Source organism: Hakea prostrata, chromosome 5 (assembly GCF_041222555.1).
Source record: "Hakea prostrata isolate BN-2017 chromosome 5, UWA_Hpros_2, whole genome shotgun sequence".
Lineage (NCBI taxonomy): Eukaryota > Viridiplantae > Streptophyta > Magnoliopsida > Proteales > Proteaceae > Hakea > Hakea prostrata.
In genome coordinates this window covers 56,342,662-56,358,676 of record NC_142604.1, presented here as the reverse complement: position 1 = coordinate 56,358,676, position 16,015 = coordinate 56,342,662, and the positions used below count along the sequence as shown (strand labels likewise).

Below are 16,015 nucleotides of genomic sequence, written 5' to 3'. Positions count from 1 at the left end.
CCATAGCCTTTAATCTCTCTCGTATGCGAAATACCTCTAAATCATCCACATCAACCAACCGCCCACGTTCGATCGGAATATCATGGAAATAGTACTCATATAGAAACTCAGCCGTAGGGGTAGTGAAATGCTCCTCATCCGTAACCTCTGACCGGGGAACATGTCCTCGACCTCTATCTACCCGTCGCCCTCCTCTAGGCATGGTGAATCTGTTGAAACAAAAAAAGAAATTCATTCGGATTAGTCCCAGTGTGTGATTGTTAAATGAAGGGCATTTTCGTACATTTCCAAAAAATTTCGTTTTTGTTAAAATTTTGATTTGATTATTCTAACATATGCATAAGACCTGTACAAACATGCGGGAATACTTTGTTTGGTGAAAATTCATCTTTTTGACATCTTCAAGGTGAACATTCAGCAAGTAGGAGAGAGAAAATCCCTCTTTTGGCTTGCATTTGTGATTTTTTGAACAATTGGAATTTGACCGAATGGAGAGTGGGAACACCTTCCCCATAAGAAATCAGTATGGTAGAGATTTATTTCATGTTAAAATTCATTTTGGTTTGAAAATGAGACAAGTTTTTGTAAAGTTGGGTTTTTATGAAATGAATAGTGATTTGATAACCAAAATGAGTGTAATCTTGTGTTTGAAGCTTAGTCTTACTTGAAAATTAATGGAAGCATGTTTCTAATCACCTACATGCATGATTCTAACCATTAGCAACAAGTTTTATTCAGTTTTAATGAAAAACACATCAATGGTAAATGAAGTTTTCAAGAAAAGAGAAGTGGGCCCTTTAAATCTGATTTTTGCGCAGATTTTTTTTGGTCGATCCTTTTGGTCGATGGCATCGACCAAGAAAGTGAAAATTTGCTGCTTTGGCCAATTTTGAGAAAAATTGCTTTTTATTACTTTGTTTGGATTTTTGATGACTTAAACAGTTGAAAGCAAGTGTCTTTGTGATATTGGAAGCGTGATCTTTGAATTTGGCATTTTCCCTATAGATTTTAATTTTCGTTTGGTTGTTAGAATGACCAGAAAAAGGAACTGTGGTGCTTCCTCAAGTCAGAATGGGAAGAGAGTTGTTCCTAAAGCTGGAGTGTCCTCTGGAAATGTTGAAGTCCAGAACCCTCCGAAGGGTCAAGCTACCGGCAACCTATCCGGTGCTCCTCCAGTGGTCAACTACCAAGAAATCATTAATCTCATGGGGGATATGTTGCAACAACAAAGTGTGCAGTTCAACCAAATTTTGATTGGGTTAATGGCCATGCACCGCGAGACCCGTGCTGCTACCCAGGCAAACCTTGACCTTGTTAATGTTGGAGAAGTGAAGTTAGGCCACCAGAAGTCCCTACCCAGCGGAAGTTCCAGCCACACTAAAAGGACCGATAAAAAGTTCACTAGGCCTGCACCGTATCCCACTTCGACTTTTCAGCCCCGAACTGTGGGACAAGGTGTTGGGGATGCAAACCTCAATCAAACTGCTGTAGACCCGAGGCCAGTGCATCAAAGACCTATAGAGCCGGTGCAACCTGTAGGACAGAGGGAACTCACTTGTTTCTATTGCCGTCAAAAAGGACACTTCGCCCGCCGCTGCCCTCACAAGCTAAGTCGTCAAGTTGCCTTGGCTGCAAAACCAGTTCAAGCCCCTCCTGCCAATGAAGTAATTAGCATTGTTGAAAGTGAATCGGAACCAGATCAGGATCTCATAACCAGTGCGTTACTCTTAACCCCCAACTCTTGTTATTGACCTATTCTCTGATTTTTGCATTTGCATAGATACTATAAGCATTGTTTTGACTTATAGTTGCCTGTGCATTGTATGAATACCACAGGCATTGTCCCGATTTATTCTTTACTTATGCATTACGTACATATCATATGTGTTGCTTGATTTAATCCTTACTGATTCATTGCATAAAGGCCATATGCGTTATTTTGAATTATTCTTGCTATATGAATCTTCCTAGTCCGTATGAAATACCTGTGAGTAGTGTTTGAATTCCTCTTAACTATTTAAGAAGTCAGCCAAGAGTCCATGCTTCTTTACCTATTAGACTTATTTCTCGTTGTACTTTCCTTTCCCTTGGTAAAGATTTGGTGGAACAATCACACCCCTGAAAAAGTTTCCTCATCTTATTGGAAGTCCAGGTATGCTTTAAATTTCGAGGACGAAATTATTTTAAGGGGGGGAGAATGTGAAATCCCGCCTAATCCTAACCTTGCTACTGTGCCAAATCCATACCTACCATATACATTGTTCGATTTATTCTCTGTCGTATGAGTTGCCTAGTTTCATTTGGTAGAAGTTTACCCGAAGCTGATCTATTTTCCCTACGATTTCTTCTTGTGCCTTCTATTCCCTTTGATAGGAGGCTGGTCCTAAGTCATTCCCATGATTGATTTTCTATACATGCTATTGTATAGAGGATCTCCATGCACTCTATAATGATCCTTCTACCCCTGCTGTTGTAGAGTAGACCTCCATACACCCTATAACCTTGTGAACTCTCCACATGATGATTTCTAAGAGAAATCAAGTGTGATCTTCATGATTTGTTTTTCCTTCTAATTGTTTCAAGACTTCAAGCTTTTCATCTCTTGTTTTCAATCGAAGGTTAATAATCTCTCTTGTATTGTATTAATCTACTCTTACTATGTTTTATTCTTTGTAAGAGTAAATTACTGTCACACCCCGCCCTTAATCCACCAAAAAACTTTTTGGTGGACAGTAATTCACTCTTCAAAATTTTCTCCCTTTTCTCACTCTCAAACCCTTAAAACATCTCTTTACTAAAAACGAGATTTTTCATGCAACTGCAAGAATCGATTGAAGTTGCAGTTTTCCATCTTGAAGATTCTAATCCATGATCTTAAGTCCAAATTCCTTTGCTGCAATTCTACTTCCAATCATGGCAGTATTGGAGATGTGATTCTCCGAAACAAATCTCGTAGCATCATTCACGTTAGAGACCTCCTTAACCTCTAGATCTAATGACTACAATCTAGTTTTACAGTGATTCAATGCCGGTGGATGGCTTACGATCCGTTCCAAATTGGATCTTGAAGTATCAGGAATGGCTAACATGCAGTGATTCACAGGGAGGGCTAATTCTCCGACAATGTGTCTTTCAAAAATGCAAGCATTTGGAGGAGAAGAGATCCCAAACCCTAATGTGTCTACTACTGTTGGCAGAGAAGAGAGGTTCATCGTCTAAGGTAAGAGCCAATGCACTAATGCCCTCTGAATCTCCCTCGATGGTTGACTTAATCGAAGCATTTATCGTACCAACTATCTTTATCTTGTCATTGCAGGCGCAAGCTGAAAAAGTCCATCAAAGGAAATGGCGAATGACCCTCCAATATAGAATTGTTGCAGAGAAGAGACATACCCATAGTTCTTCTTCAAGCTCAAAGACTCCATAGATTGATATTGGGAAGATAACAGTTTTGAACTGGGAAAAGTGTTCACGCTAAAAGCAACAACTTTTTAATCCAATGAAAAGAACTCAATTCATAGTTAGTAATGGCAACAAGGGATTTGTCCTAATTGCTATTGATATTGTGAAATCCCTCAAAACCCTAACCCAAAAATCCATATTGTAGGTCTAAAAACCTAGAGTGCGGGAAGAAGACAACTATAGGCCATCCGAATTGAAACCATTGGATTAAACTCTGAACCAATGGAAGTAGATGGAGATGATGCTAAGTTGGGAGTTCTGTCAAATTATGGAAGAAGAACTAACTCGAACATTGACTGACTTGGTAAAGGGATCAAGAGTATAGTAATGACACCAGTAGAAGGTCCCAAAAAACCAGGTAAGACCCTTCTATAACTTAGAAAAGGACCCCAAGAAGAAGCTAGGGCTTTCGGAGCATCAAAACCCCTTTTAGATCAAAAGTAATGAGCTCTGGCAGCCTGCCTTGGTCTCCCCAGGCGACCAACCTGTTTCAGGGCAAAAAGGGCATTTTGGGAAATTAGGTTTTTGAAACCCAATTTAATTATTTTTCATAAGACGTGTCATTATGTTCTAAAGCCGTCAGGGAATGTTAGAGACTCTCAAGAGAAACCTCTCCAAGGTGAAGGAAGGTGTGGAAGTATCTGTCAAGGTTTTCATTCATCATTTCACTTTCTAAAAGGTTCGCATTCATTCTCTTCATTCTAGATCTTCTCTTTTGCTTGTTTCTATCTACTGTATAATCCTTGACCTTCTTCAATGTCTATACTTGCTATTATGACCTATCTCTACTATCCTCTATGTTATATTCACTCTAGCTTTTCCGTGAACTTCACAATAAGATTTTGAAGAAAACCTAGTATAAGATCTATTAGGTTTGCATACTTTTGTTTGGTTGATCTCCAAACCACATGAAACCATGATCTATTATGATTCCAGACCTTTATCTTCTATCCTCTTTACTCTATAGTGAATCCCCATTCACTCTAGCTCTTCTGTGAATCTTGCAGTATGATTTCGGTGAAAACCTAATATAAGATTCGTTAGGTTTTCATTCCTTTTGCTATGATTGATCCTTAAATCATGATAGATAATGTCCTACCATGATTTTAGAGTTTTCTAGTTAATTTTGGAGTTGTTTAAACCCAAACGAGGAGGTTTCTGCCGATCTAAGCATTTTTTGTTCGTACACAGCGGCCTTGGTTGGCTGCCTTCGCAGCCACAACGACCAAGCCAAGTCTTGGACAGTTAGTGGCTTGCTTTTGTACTCTTTTCAACTGTAAACCTTTAGGGTTTGTTTATAACTTTGAATCATCATGTTATTAGGACTCTTTAACAAGTTTGAACTCATACTTTGATCTATTCTACAAAGGTTTCAAATCGATATGATGACACTCACTTACACATAACCCTAGTTACATTCTTGTTTGTAATATGACTTGAATGCATGTGCTATATTGCGGTTTTAGGGTTTATACATGATTACTATGACTCTATAATTTTAGAATATAGCTGATCAATGATGTTATGCATATTTGTTAAGTATGTGATTGTTTGGATTGGGAATGAATTGTGACATCGAAATGTGATTGAAATCATATTGTGATGCGTATGTTAGGTTGTGGTTGTGAATTAGGGAATGCCATTTGGGTGTTTCTATCTTGGGACATCAATGGAGGTGGTATGTGACACAATCTTATGATGCCCTTTGGTGCTTTTTATGATCACTAGATGTCATAACTAGGAAGTCTAGATGTGTTTGGTTAGAAACCCCGTCATATCACACCATATCGGCATGGGTATTAATGTTGAGTGACCCGTGGCAATAATGTGGATTGTGGGCACTTAAGACTGGTAGCCAAACCATGAGAGGACACAATCACGTTGTGGGGGTCATTTATTGATAGGGTCGCATCATAATAGACTTGGGCTTGTGGGCGCTAAAGATTGGTAGACAACCCGTGAGAGGACATGAGAGCTTCCCATCTATTATATGTGGATGACCAATAGGGTTAAGAGTCCGTTGTCTGAGCTAGTTGGTACCATAGGATACGATGACTCTAGTGGGAAAGGATACTGAACCAATTGTGAGAGGCATGAGGGAAAGCATTTGACCCTAGGTTGATGTGACTAAGAAGATGACTTGCACTGAGCTAGGTATAACCCTGACACGCGCCAGTACTCATACCGATGGTGTGGTGAGAAAGTAGTGACCTAAACCCCAGCCATGGTGATAATCCAAGAGTGATGCCTTGACCACTTACCTGGGATCTCAAGACTGATAACCAACCCGCGAGAGATCAGAGTGACAATACCTTCCTAGAGGAGGCTGGTGTTCCATCTTAATGTGTGTCTGCCATTAAAGACTAGCATCAGTTAGAGTATAGTTGCATTCTTGCATATTGTCTCATATCATATTGCATCATGCTTCTTGAATTGGATTGTTGTTATTTGTATGTGAACTACTCGTTGAGTTCTTTTGAACTTACCCTTTAGGGATAATATTGTTTTAGACTTTGCTGTAGGTTTGATGATTATGAGATCCAGGAATACGAGACCCTAGCGAGTGATCTGTACGGTGTACAAGGTGTTGGCGACTATGACATTCACAGTGAAGAATGTTCATGTCTCAACTGCTCAGACCAAGATTAGCTCAACTCATGAGTTTGTCTACGTCGTACTTGATATGGAGATTTTTGAGTTTATAAACTACATTCTACTTAAGGATACATACTTTATGTAATACTTAGAACAATTTTGGTCTTTCGTTATCCTTTAAGTTGTATACCTTGGATTCACTTTTACTTTCGCACTTTGTTACTCTGATTTTTTGACATCACTTTCACACTCTGATATTTGTTTTGAAATCCTTTTAAGATCCTTACTTTTGATTTAACTCTTTAATTATATTAGTATAGTGATTGATTTTTGCTCATGATTGTACTATTGTGTGGAATGGTTGGATGATTGTTTTAGACTTGATCTTTGAGGCTATGGATCACACATTTGGGTATTCAAGTAAAGCACCAGTTGGGGGGATGTGACAGATAGGAGCACATGGTTTTAGCTATTGCTCGTGGGAGAACCTCTATGCAAAAGGAGTTCAATTTGTCTTCTTCAAATTTCGATCTTCAGACGTGTTGTTGCTATTAACGCTTAAATATGTGTTATTTGTCTTCCATATTTATTTGTTCTGTGATTTTGAACTTTTGCTTTGATCTTGATAGATTGAGGTTTTATTGCTTTAGATATGTGCTTCATTACTTTGTCTACCTTGACTGTTGATCCTATTATGGAAATTGGATATGTATCTTACCTGTTGGCTATATATCTGATGCGTCTTGAATTTCCCTGATCGGAAAAGGCCTACAAAAGAAGGTTAGACGGGGACCAACCGCTAAGGTCGGGAAGCTGCCTCCGACGATCAAGTTAGTGTATGCACCACTCGAGGGCCCTTACTAAGTCACATAGAGAAATAATAAAGCACACACATAGTTAAGTACGGTTGAGTTACCTTGGCCTTGCTTGAGTGTGGGTTATATATAGGATTTACCTTAAGATACAGGCCATCGGATTAGTTTGGCGAGCTTCCGTTGATTGGTATTCAAGAGTTTGAGTTTGTTTATGATTGGGGATCCCGAAGTATCCCCATTTCCTTTTGAGGGTCAATTCCCTTGTTATGTCTTCCAAGTTTGCTGATGCTTGGATCCTTATTTCCATTGTTTTGTTTTTTTGCTACTCACGTTGTGTCTTGATATGCCCCCAGTTTGTTCCCGTTCCGGTCGAGTATGGTTAGGTCTTACGGCATACTCAATGTGGTCCATTCGGACTTTGACATTTATTCATTTATATCTAACTAATATTTTACAAGAAGATTATTCTAGTTACTCAAGTAGAAAAGTAGGTTGCCAAACAATAATAATAAAACCATGTGTATCTCTCAAGTAGAGGAGTTTTTGCAAATGGATCTTGTCGAGATAATTTTTCATTTTTGAAATTCCAATATTATTTTTATTCTATATTTAGACAAAAGTCACCAAAACATTTTTCACTTTTGACAAAAAAATGAATACTTGTCCTCATTTCTTTTAAGTATGCATAATAGAGAATGATAATTGAGACAAAAAAGACAATAAGGTACAACATGTTACAATTTCAATTAATTTTAGCAAATAATAATAATTTGGAAAATTTTCCAGATGGTAAGATTTTAAAAAAGATTTACTTAATACGATATTTTTAATTTTTTTTTACTTAAATGGATCTTATTTTTAAAAATAATTATCAAAATTGAAATTTAGTGATAATTATTCCTGCCCAACTAATATTCTACCATGAATTATCCAAATTACCCTAAAGTCTTCTATATAAAATCTTGTGAGAAGCGCTCACCAACTCCTTCAATCTCTTGACAATTCTAAGGCCGACAATATATTGTCTTTTGTAGCTCTCAGTCTTCTTATCATTCGTCAATTTTATGATTTGCAATGAAAGAATTGAAGGGAAATTTGGATAGTTCATTGTAGAATATTAGTTGGGTGGAAGAAATTATCACAAAATTTGAGATTTAGTAATTATTTTAAAAAATAAAATCTATTTGAATAATTTTTTTAAAAAATAAAATATTAAATAAAATATTTTTTTAAATGAATTTTTTTATTCAGATGGTTAGAATTTAAAAAGATTTACTCAATAAAATATTTTTAAAAGGTTTTACTCAAACTAATTTTATTTTTTGAAATAAGTACCGAATCCTAAATTTTGTAATACTTTTTCCACCCAACTAATATTTTTCCATAAATTGCCCAAGTTACCTTCAAGTCTTTCATTGCAAACGATGAAATTATTGAATGATAGGAGGACTAAAAGCTACAAAAGACAAAATGTTGTTTGCCTTAGATTTGCCAAGGATTGAAGGAATTGGTAAGCTCTTAAAACAAATTTTTATATAAAAATATTAGTTGGACGAAAAAAATTATCACAAAATTTGAGATGTGGTAATTATTTTTTAGATAAAATCCATTTAAGTAATATTTTTTTGGGCGTGTTTGGTTACATAATTCTGGATTCACAAATGGGAAATTTATACCCGTTTGATTGTGTGAATCCCTAGATTCATGAAATCTAGAGATTCACCTTTTTACATTAAAAACGTGATACTGTAGATTTATGGGTATGAGGTGAAATCTGGATTTCACACTATTATAAAAATGTTAAACATTTGAGCCATAACTCTATAATTGTTTTTCAGAATGAATTTACATATTTTAATCCAAAGCTTTAGACTAACTAAACTGTTAATTTTACGAAGCATGAGTCGACATACTTAAAATCTTTAGATTTTTGAAACCTCTAGACTGAAGTAACCAAACAGTCCCTAAAAACATCTTATTGAGTTTTTTAAAATCTGACAATGCTGTAAATGTTCCCTGATAATTTTTCCGAGCCGAATTCTCATTTCTCACCAACAAGCGAGTCTTCTTCACGATTCGTTCCGCGCGTGCGAAGTCGCTCGTGTCGCTGGGGCGGTGATCTGTTTCTCTACGACATCCGATCCCCGACTCCCGACCCCCGACTCCCAACCCCAACTCCTTTCTCTGCTATTCGTTGCGACATACGAATAAGAATCTAACTCTACTTCCCTTTCTGATCGCAGCTCCGGTCGCGCCTGTTAAGCTATGTTCGAAGTTCTCGTGCGTTCCTGTTTCTTCAGCTGTCGCGGTTCGTCATCTTCCGTGCAATCCCTCTTTTTTAGGGTTTTCTGATTTGCTCCTGAAATAAAACTTGGGTTACTTTGTATATTCTCTATTGTCTTATCATTTTTTTTTTGTCTTTTGAGTCTTTTGTTTTTAATATTAAGCTTCAAATATATTCTCTCTGACGTATATGGTGCTGTTCTACTACTATTCCCTCCCCGTCCCCTTCCCCTTCCCCACTCTCCGCCCCCAAAATAAAGGTCCATGCTGCTGTGTTGGGTCTAGCTTCCTCTAGAGTTTAGATACCTCCGTGTGCAGACTTTAGCTTACCCGACTATTTGCAAGCTTCTAGTTTTAATCCATTACCCATGTTTTTAATCAATTAATCTACTTCGATTTACACTACCAAGTTTTCTTGCAGCGGGCAGAAGTCTGAGTGCCAAACAGAAGCCAATTAATCCTTTAAATTACTTGGTGTGCCTTTCTAGTTTCTTTGGCCTAGGTCGTGCTAGTCCATATGTTGCAGGTTTTAATTATCTTACCCTTCTTTTGGTGGAAACATGTATGCGCGTGAAGAATTTGTTTCTGGTTGTAATGGAGGAGTGATCTCTTCCCCCTCCTACATTTATGGGATCCTCCCAAAGCTATCGACTATTTCCTTCTTGTGTCAACCTCTTTTTTCTGTAATGTTGTCCTCCCATTGATTTTCATCCAATTCACTGGTCTCTGTTATGATTCTGGTTTATTCACCACATTTAGGAGAAACTTTCTATTCTTCATGTACTATTTTTGTCAAACGTTGTGCAACTCCAGTGGAAATTGGCACACTTAAACCTTTTTGGATATGTTTACTGATTTTAGCGTCATTTATTGTGTTCACTGTTTCAGATTATCTTGCTTAATTTCTGATGTTCTGAGTCGGCCAGGGAATGTATGGGCAGTTGTGAGACAATGAAGCCGTGTGGCTACTTCACAGTATTAGTGAACATTGTGCAAAATCTATTTTTAAATAGGTACAAAACTTGTAAGATGTATGGCAATTAGAGTTTTCCTTTCGGTTCTTTCCTCAATATATATTTTCTTCCCTGGTCCTTTGACCTCCCTTTAGAAGAATCATTGTTATTATAATGGTCATATCCAGTTGTATCCACCTCTGTTTTTTCACTGAAAGGGGATAGTCTCTAAGGCCTAATCTGATTGGATAAATTACATTGCCAAGAAGGCTTGTGATGGTTTCTTTTATAAATGATTTGTTAAATATCCTAGTTGGAGATCTTAGTAGACATTGGAAGAAAAATTACAGTTCTGTTGATGGTAGCTTACACCTATACTATTGTCATCATGTAAACATAAAGGAATGTGCCGGTATTGCTATATTTGGTAGTGAAGGATGTGCATGCTTTTTCTGAGTGAACAACTGAAGGATCCAGAAATACTGATACAGTGAGCAGTGAGCACTGAGCACTGCTGGAGGAGAAACAGTGTAAAAATTTCTGCAAGAAGCAACGAGTTTGGTGAAAGACAACTTATGTATGGCATGTGACGAGAAAAAGGTGGAGAACAATAGGCAGCTTGATGCTCCTACTTACATCCTTGCAATTTCTTTCCCGGGTTAATGGCCGAGCTTCATTAACTGCTTATGGATGCCCCCAGCCTTGAACCTGTAGAAAGGTTATGTTTTGCACGATCTTCTTTTTCTGGTGATAATGAAAACAGTTAAAATAAAAAGAAGGGGAAACTCTGTATTTTGCCAACTGGTGCAATCAACTTTACAAGGAGAAACTGCAGGGAGATCTATGCAGAAGCAAAACATTGTGTTTGGCTCAATCTAACAGATGATTTTGTTTTAAGTTTTGCCTAGAAGATTTTTTTTTTAAAAGGTTTCCCAAATTTGAGTTTTTGACCACTCACAAACTGAAATATTTCTCCAATATTTGTTCAAGGATGTTAATTTTTATGTTTCTAATACAACTAGAGGAAAGAATTGTAATGCTCTAATTTTGAAACAGCATCATGATACTTTAATTAAAACTCATCGAAAAATTGCAGGTTCATAAGTGAGCTTAGAACCTTGCAAATTTGGTTGTGCATTAAATTCTTCCTAAACTTTTTTTGTTAAAATATTATCATTCTTTAATTTTGTTCAAAATATTATCATTCTTTAATTACTTTATATTGTATGAATTTTGTTAGGTTTCCCTTTCAGTTGAGATAGGCTGTATTTGAGTTTTTTGCAAGTCTTGTTAGTCTGCTCTTGTTATTTCTTTGCCTTTTATACCCTTTTTGTGAGATGTTGGCTGCCTTATAGAATCTTTGCTTGGGAATCTGGGATCACTGTTGTCCTCCTTATGCCATAAACTTCAATGCCATCATATGTGAGGATGTAAATCATGGTACTTTTTTTAACATTTATGTTTTTGAATGTAACCATCACGAAAGTTATTTTGAACATTAGGGTTAGGGATTTTTAATTCCATCAAAAGGACATATTTCTTTGATTAGGTAAAGAATATGTTCTTTGGGATCTTATTTATTTATTTATTTTTCTTGCTTTTTGGGGGAAGGTGTTTTTGCGGGATAAAGTTCTTGCATATTTTGTGTTATTTAAGTATTTATCATCTTTTGATCATCATTGTTAGCTATTTTGGAAGGGTTTTAGGGTGGATTAGTTCTTCAGCTTATAGTTGAAGTATTGTAAACTGCTGTTATTTCTGCTGCAGCTCATACTTCATACAATCTCTTTCCCACTTAGGCTGAATGAAGCTATATGAGGATATTCTGGTTTAGAATAAAGTTTCAAATGTGGTATAGGTTATTCCACAGGAGGGGCATGTGTGGGGTCCTTGGATGGAAATCTTGCTATCTGCCTCGACCTTCTGTGGACGCTGATTATTTGGTCATAATTACTATTGGATAGATAGGAATCCCCTAAGCCTCCTGTCAGATTTAGTACCCCAGCTCATCTGTATGACCTTGTATGGGGCTTTTCCCATGCACTGTCAATGGTCCCATCTCTTTAGATAAGCTGACTGTTTCAAACAATTTCAAGAAACAATATTCTAACGCATGCTGATGTTGAGATGGAAAATGAAACTCAATGATGATTTTTTATGACAGTGTGGACTATATTTTAAGTTTGGGTGCCAATTGACAGGCATATTGTAGAAAAACAAGGTGGCTGGAGACCTGCTGGATGTTCTGCAGCTGAAGGCCTTTGATAGTTTGTATGATATAATTTTGTTGTCTTCTTTTCTTTTTGCGAAATTGATACTTTGTTAATAATAGTGAAAGAATTGTGATACCAAAAGATAGAGGGCATATACAAAAGCTGTCATAGAACCCCTCTCTTCATGCTGCCTTATCCTTTAGGATCCAATTCTAGGTCTATTCTTCTAGTTTGAGTTCCTTTGCCTAGGGTCTTATTCTTGTTCCAAGAAATAAGTTGTGAACTTTGTCTTGTGGTCCGTTTGACCTATAATTTATAGAATCCATTATTATACCCAAGGAAAGGATAGATGGCAGATATAGAAGCTGGCACAGACTCCCCCCTTGTGTCTCTGTTGTCATGCTACCCTATTCTTTAAGATCCTTTAAGTCTATATTTTGCTACATCGACTTGTCCATCATTCATGTTCCAAGAAATAATGTCTGGGCTTCTGCTTGTGGTCTGTTTGACATATAATCTATAGAATTAATTGCAGTTCTTGAATATCTTGAAAAATATGTCTGAAATTGTTGGTTTGGGGCTTGTGTTTTGTTTTATTCTGAAATTTCAGTTCCTTTCTTTCCAGCAAGTGTTTTGCTTTCAGTAATGTATTCTTGGATTATCATGGGAAAATATATAGGATTTGCATAATTTTTTCCAACTTATCTCTGGTAGTTGAAATGATCCATTTTGTTTTTCCTTATATCACATTTAATAAAGATTCACATTCTGGGTTTTTTCTATGTAACCCCCCCTCTCCTGTTTCATATGCTGGCCTCTGTGAATTTGTATTATCTATTCATTTGAAATTTGATATGCATTGTGTCTGATAGAACTGTTTCAGTGTTGACTTTGGTCTTACTGCATGCTTTCAGTAGGGTCTGGTCTCCTGGTCAGTTAGAAATTCTGAGTTGAAGGCACCTTAACTACATGAGGACATCAGTGTAGGGTTGTTGGTGATCCAAGATGAGGCTTATGGTGTTATTAATTTGGTTTCATCCCCTTTTTTGTAAACTACTCCATTTTGAGGGTTTTGCAAATCTTGGCTGGTGTTGGGGGTCTCAATGGTGGAATTGTGAAATTCTGAGTCCTGAAGTACTTGGCATTTAAGGTGTGCACCAGAAAGATGCATGCGCAGGCACACATGTCAGGACAGATTTCAGGGCAGGTACCAAATCAAGCTGGTTCCCAGTTGTCTGGTCTGCCTCAGCCAAATGGGAATTCCCTATCTTCCCAGATGCCAAATCTAGGTGGATCTCGTGGTGTGGGCAATATGGATCCTGACGTTGCTACAGCACGCAAATATATGCGGGACAGAATGTAAGTTCTAATTTCTTTCCCTTTTTTTTTTTTTTTTTTTTTTTTTTTTGGGGGGGTGTTGGGGCTAGGAGATATGGAATGTTGTTTCTGCTGCCTATCAGTTGGAGCTGAAGCTCTTTCGACAAATGAGTGTGGTTTTCATACCTAAACGTTTTCCGTGTATGTGTGATTATTGCTTACTATTGATATAAGGCATTGAAAAATTTGAGCATTAGAAGGCAGAAAAAAGAGTGATAAAAGACATACCCAGTGCATGATGCTTCCACCACTGCAGGGTTTGTGAGGATCATAATGTATGTAGCCTTATGTCTGCTTTGCGGAGAGGCTGTGCCTGGATTTGAACCTGCAGAAAGAGAGTCATGGGGGGTAAAATTTATCCGACTATTTATGCTACTCCATCCTCTGCCCTTTCAGAGTTGGCTAGTCTTTCAGTCCTGTTTCTTTTTTTTTTTGGTTCACTTTCAGTTCTGTTTCTCAGTCCTACATTTATGCCCTTTACTTCTCTAATCATGATTGCTTCTAATAGGCATTCTGTTATGTACTGAACATGGTATACAAGTTTTTACGTATTGTATACCTTCTTTAATTCATTCAGTGTACCTAATATAAGCATCTTATTTTCTTAACAACTTGTATTTGAACGTTTGAACCTTTTTCATTTTTTTATTCCTCTTCTATGCAGCTACCACCTTTTCCAGCAGCGGCCAACATCTCGTGAAATGCAGGCAAAGATACCTGATATAGTAAAGCGTTTAGAGGAGTGTCTGTTTAAGACTGCCAGCTCAAAGGTTTGGTGCTTGAGCTTGAAATCTTGGCTTAGGCTGATATGGCTGTCAGGGCGCAATTTAGCCTTCTTTTAAAATAAATAATAATACTGATTCTTAAATTGGCTTTTGTGAGACTTTAGTGACCCATTCAATGAGCCTTATCTGAACTACTACGGTTCGCTGAATGAGTCCTATCCTGGCATTCCACTTGCTTGATTTGAAGGGCATGTGTGGTATCAAATCATAAGCAGCCATATCTTTCTCACCATTTAATTGGAATAATATTTGGCCTTCGATTTCCCAACTTTTACCATGTTACTCCTTCAAACTTGTGCATTTGTTGGTTACATGGCTAGATGATATCTGGTTGTTTCTCTTGTTGTTACTTCTACTCCCACTTCCTTGGACCTAGTATTTCATCTCTTTTTTACTCTTTCATTTTCTGTAGTGAGTAGATGCTAACATATTGAGCTGTTATTATTACAATATCTCTTTCGTACAAACCGAATTATATATATGAAGTGTTTATATGGTTTATTTTGATCACTTATTGTTCAGTGTGTCATTAACTCTGAATTGCTTGTCTACTTTTTGATGTTCTGTTTCCTGATATATGTGGTTCCTTGTAACATTAGGATGAATATATGAACATGGATACATTAGAGCATCGTTTACAAGCTCTGCTGAGGCGTCCATCTTCCAGTAACCACAACCAGCAAATTATTTCTTCTTCCTCATCCATTGGGACAATGATACCAACCCCTGGTATGTCACATGGTGGAAGCTCAAATTCATCTGTTACTTCTATGGACAATTCCATGATTGCTGGCAATGCTTGTAATTTAATGGCATCGAACACGGTCAACAGAGGAAACCCGACTGCTGCCAATGGGTCTGCTAGTGGCATTCGCAGTGGTTCCTTAAATCCATTGGATGGTAATTTTAACTCTCTGATTTTGTAGCTAGTACAGTTGAATTTATTTCTTTGCAGAAACAGCTGACCCTCCTACTGCAGGATCCTTATCTAATGGGTATCAGCAAACTCCTGCAAATCTCTCCATTTGCTCTGGTGGAAATAATGTGACATCATCAATGACTGTTCAGAGAATTGCAAGCCAAATGATTCCTACACCTGGGTTGGTCAGTACGCAGTCCTTGATGAATTCTGAATCATCTAATACTGGTATTGGGTTTTCCACTGTTGATTCTGCGATGGTTTCACAGTCCCCGCATCAGAAACAATATATTGGCAGTCAAAACAGCCGTATATTGCACAGTTTGGGAGGACAAATCAGCATTGGTATGAGATCTAGCTTGTCTCAGAAGCCCCCAGCATATGGTTTTTCAAATGGAGCACCAAGTGGAGGGCCGGGCATGATGGGGAATAAGCTGCAACTGCTGAATGGATCTGCAGCATCCGAAAGTTATTCTGCTGCCTCTTCCTATGGTAGTTCACCAAAGCCTCTAAATCAACACTTCGATTCTCAACGTCAGCAACAATTGATGCAAAGTACTTCCGTTTTCTCTTTCTCTCTCTGTCAGTAGACTCCTTTGAGGCTTTTGTATTT

The 16,015-nt window shown here is 37.5% G+C and overlaps 1 protein-coding gene across 7 annotated transcripts in view; it reads left to right on the top strand.

Annotated features, from left to right (window-relative positions):
- The first annotated feature begins 8,906 nt into the window (after positions 1-8,906).
- Positions 8,907-16,015, top strand: part of LOC149016698 (histone acetyltransferase HAC1-like) — a 40,542-nt gene continuing 33,433 nt past the window's right edge. Inside the window, exons 1-6 of one of the 7 annotated variants that reach the window (XM_089154761.1) lie at positions 8,907-8,987; positions 9,116-9,180; positions 13,236-13,680; positions 14,363-14,468; positions 15,083-15,383; positions 15,463-15,957. In XM_089154761.1, coding sequence (XP_089010887.1) covers positions 13,487-13,680; positions 14,363-14,468; positions 15,083-15,383; positions 15,463-15,957 — 1,096 coding nt within the window. In that variant the 5' untranslated portion in view covers positions 8,907-8,987; positions 9,116-9,180; positions 13,236-13,486. The other 6 variants (XM_089154767.1, XM_089154764.1, XM_089154763.1 and 3 more) reach the window with 6 other exon arrangements.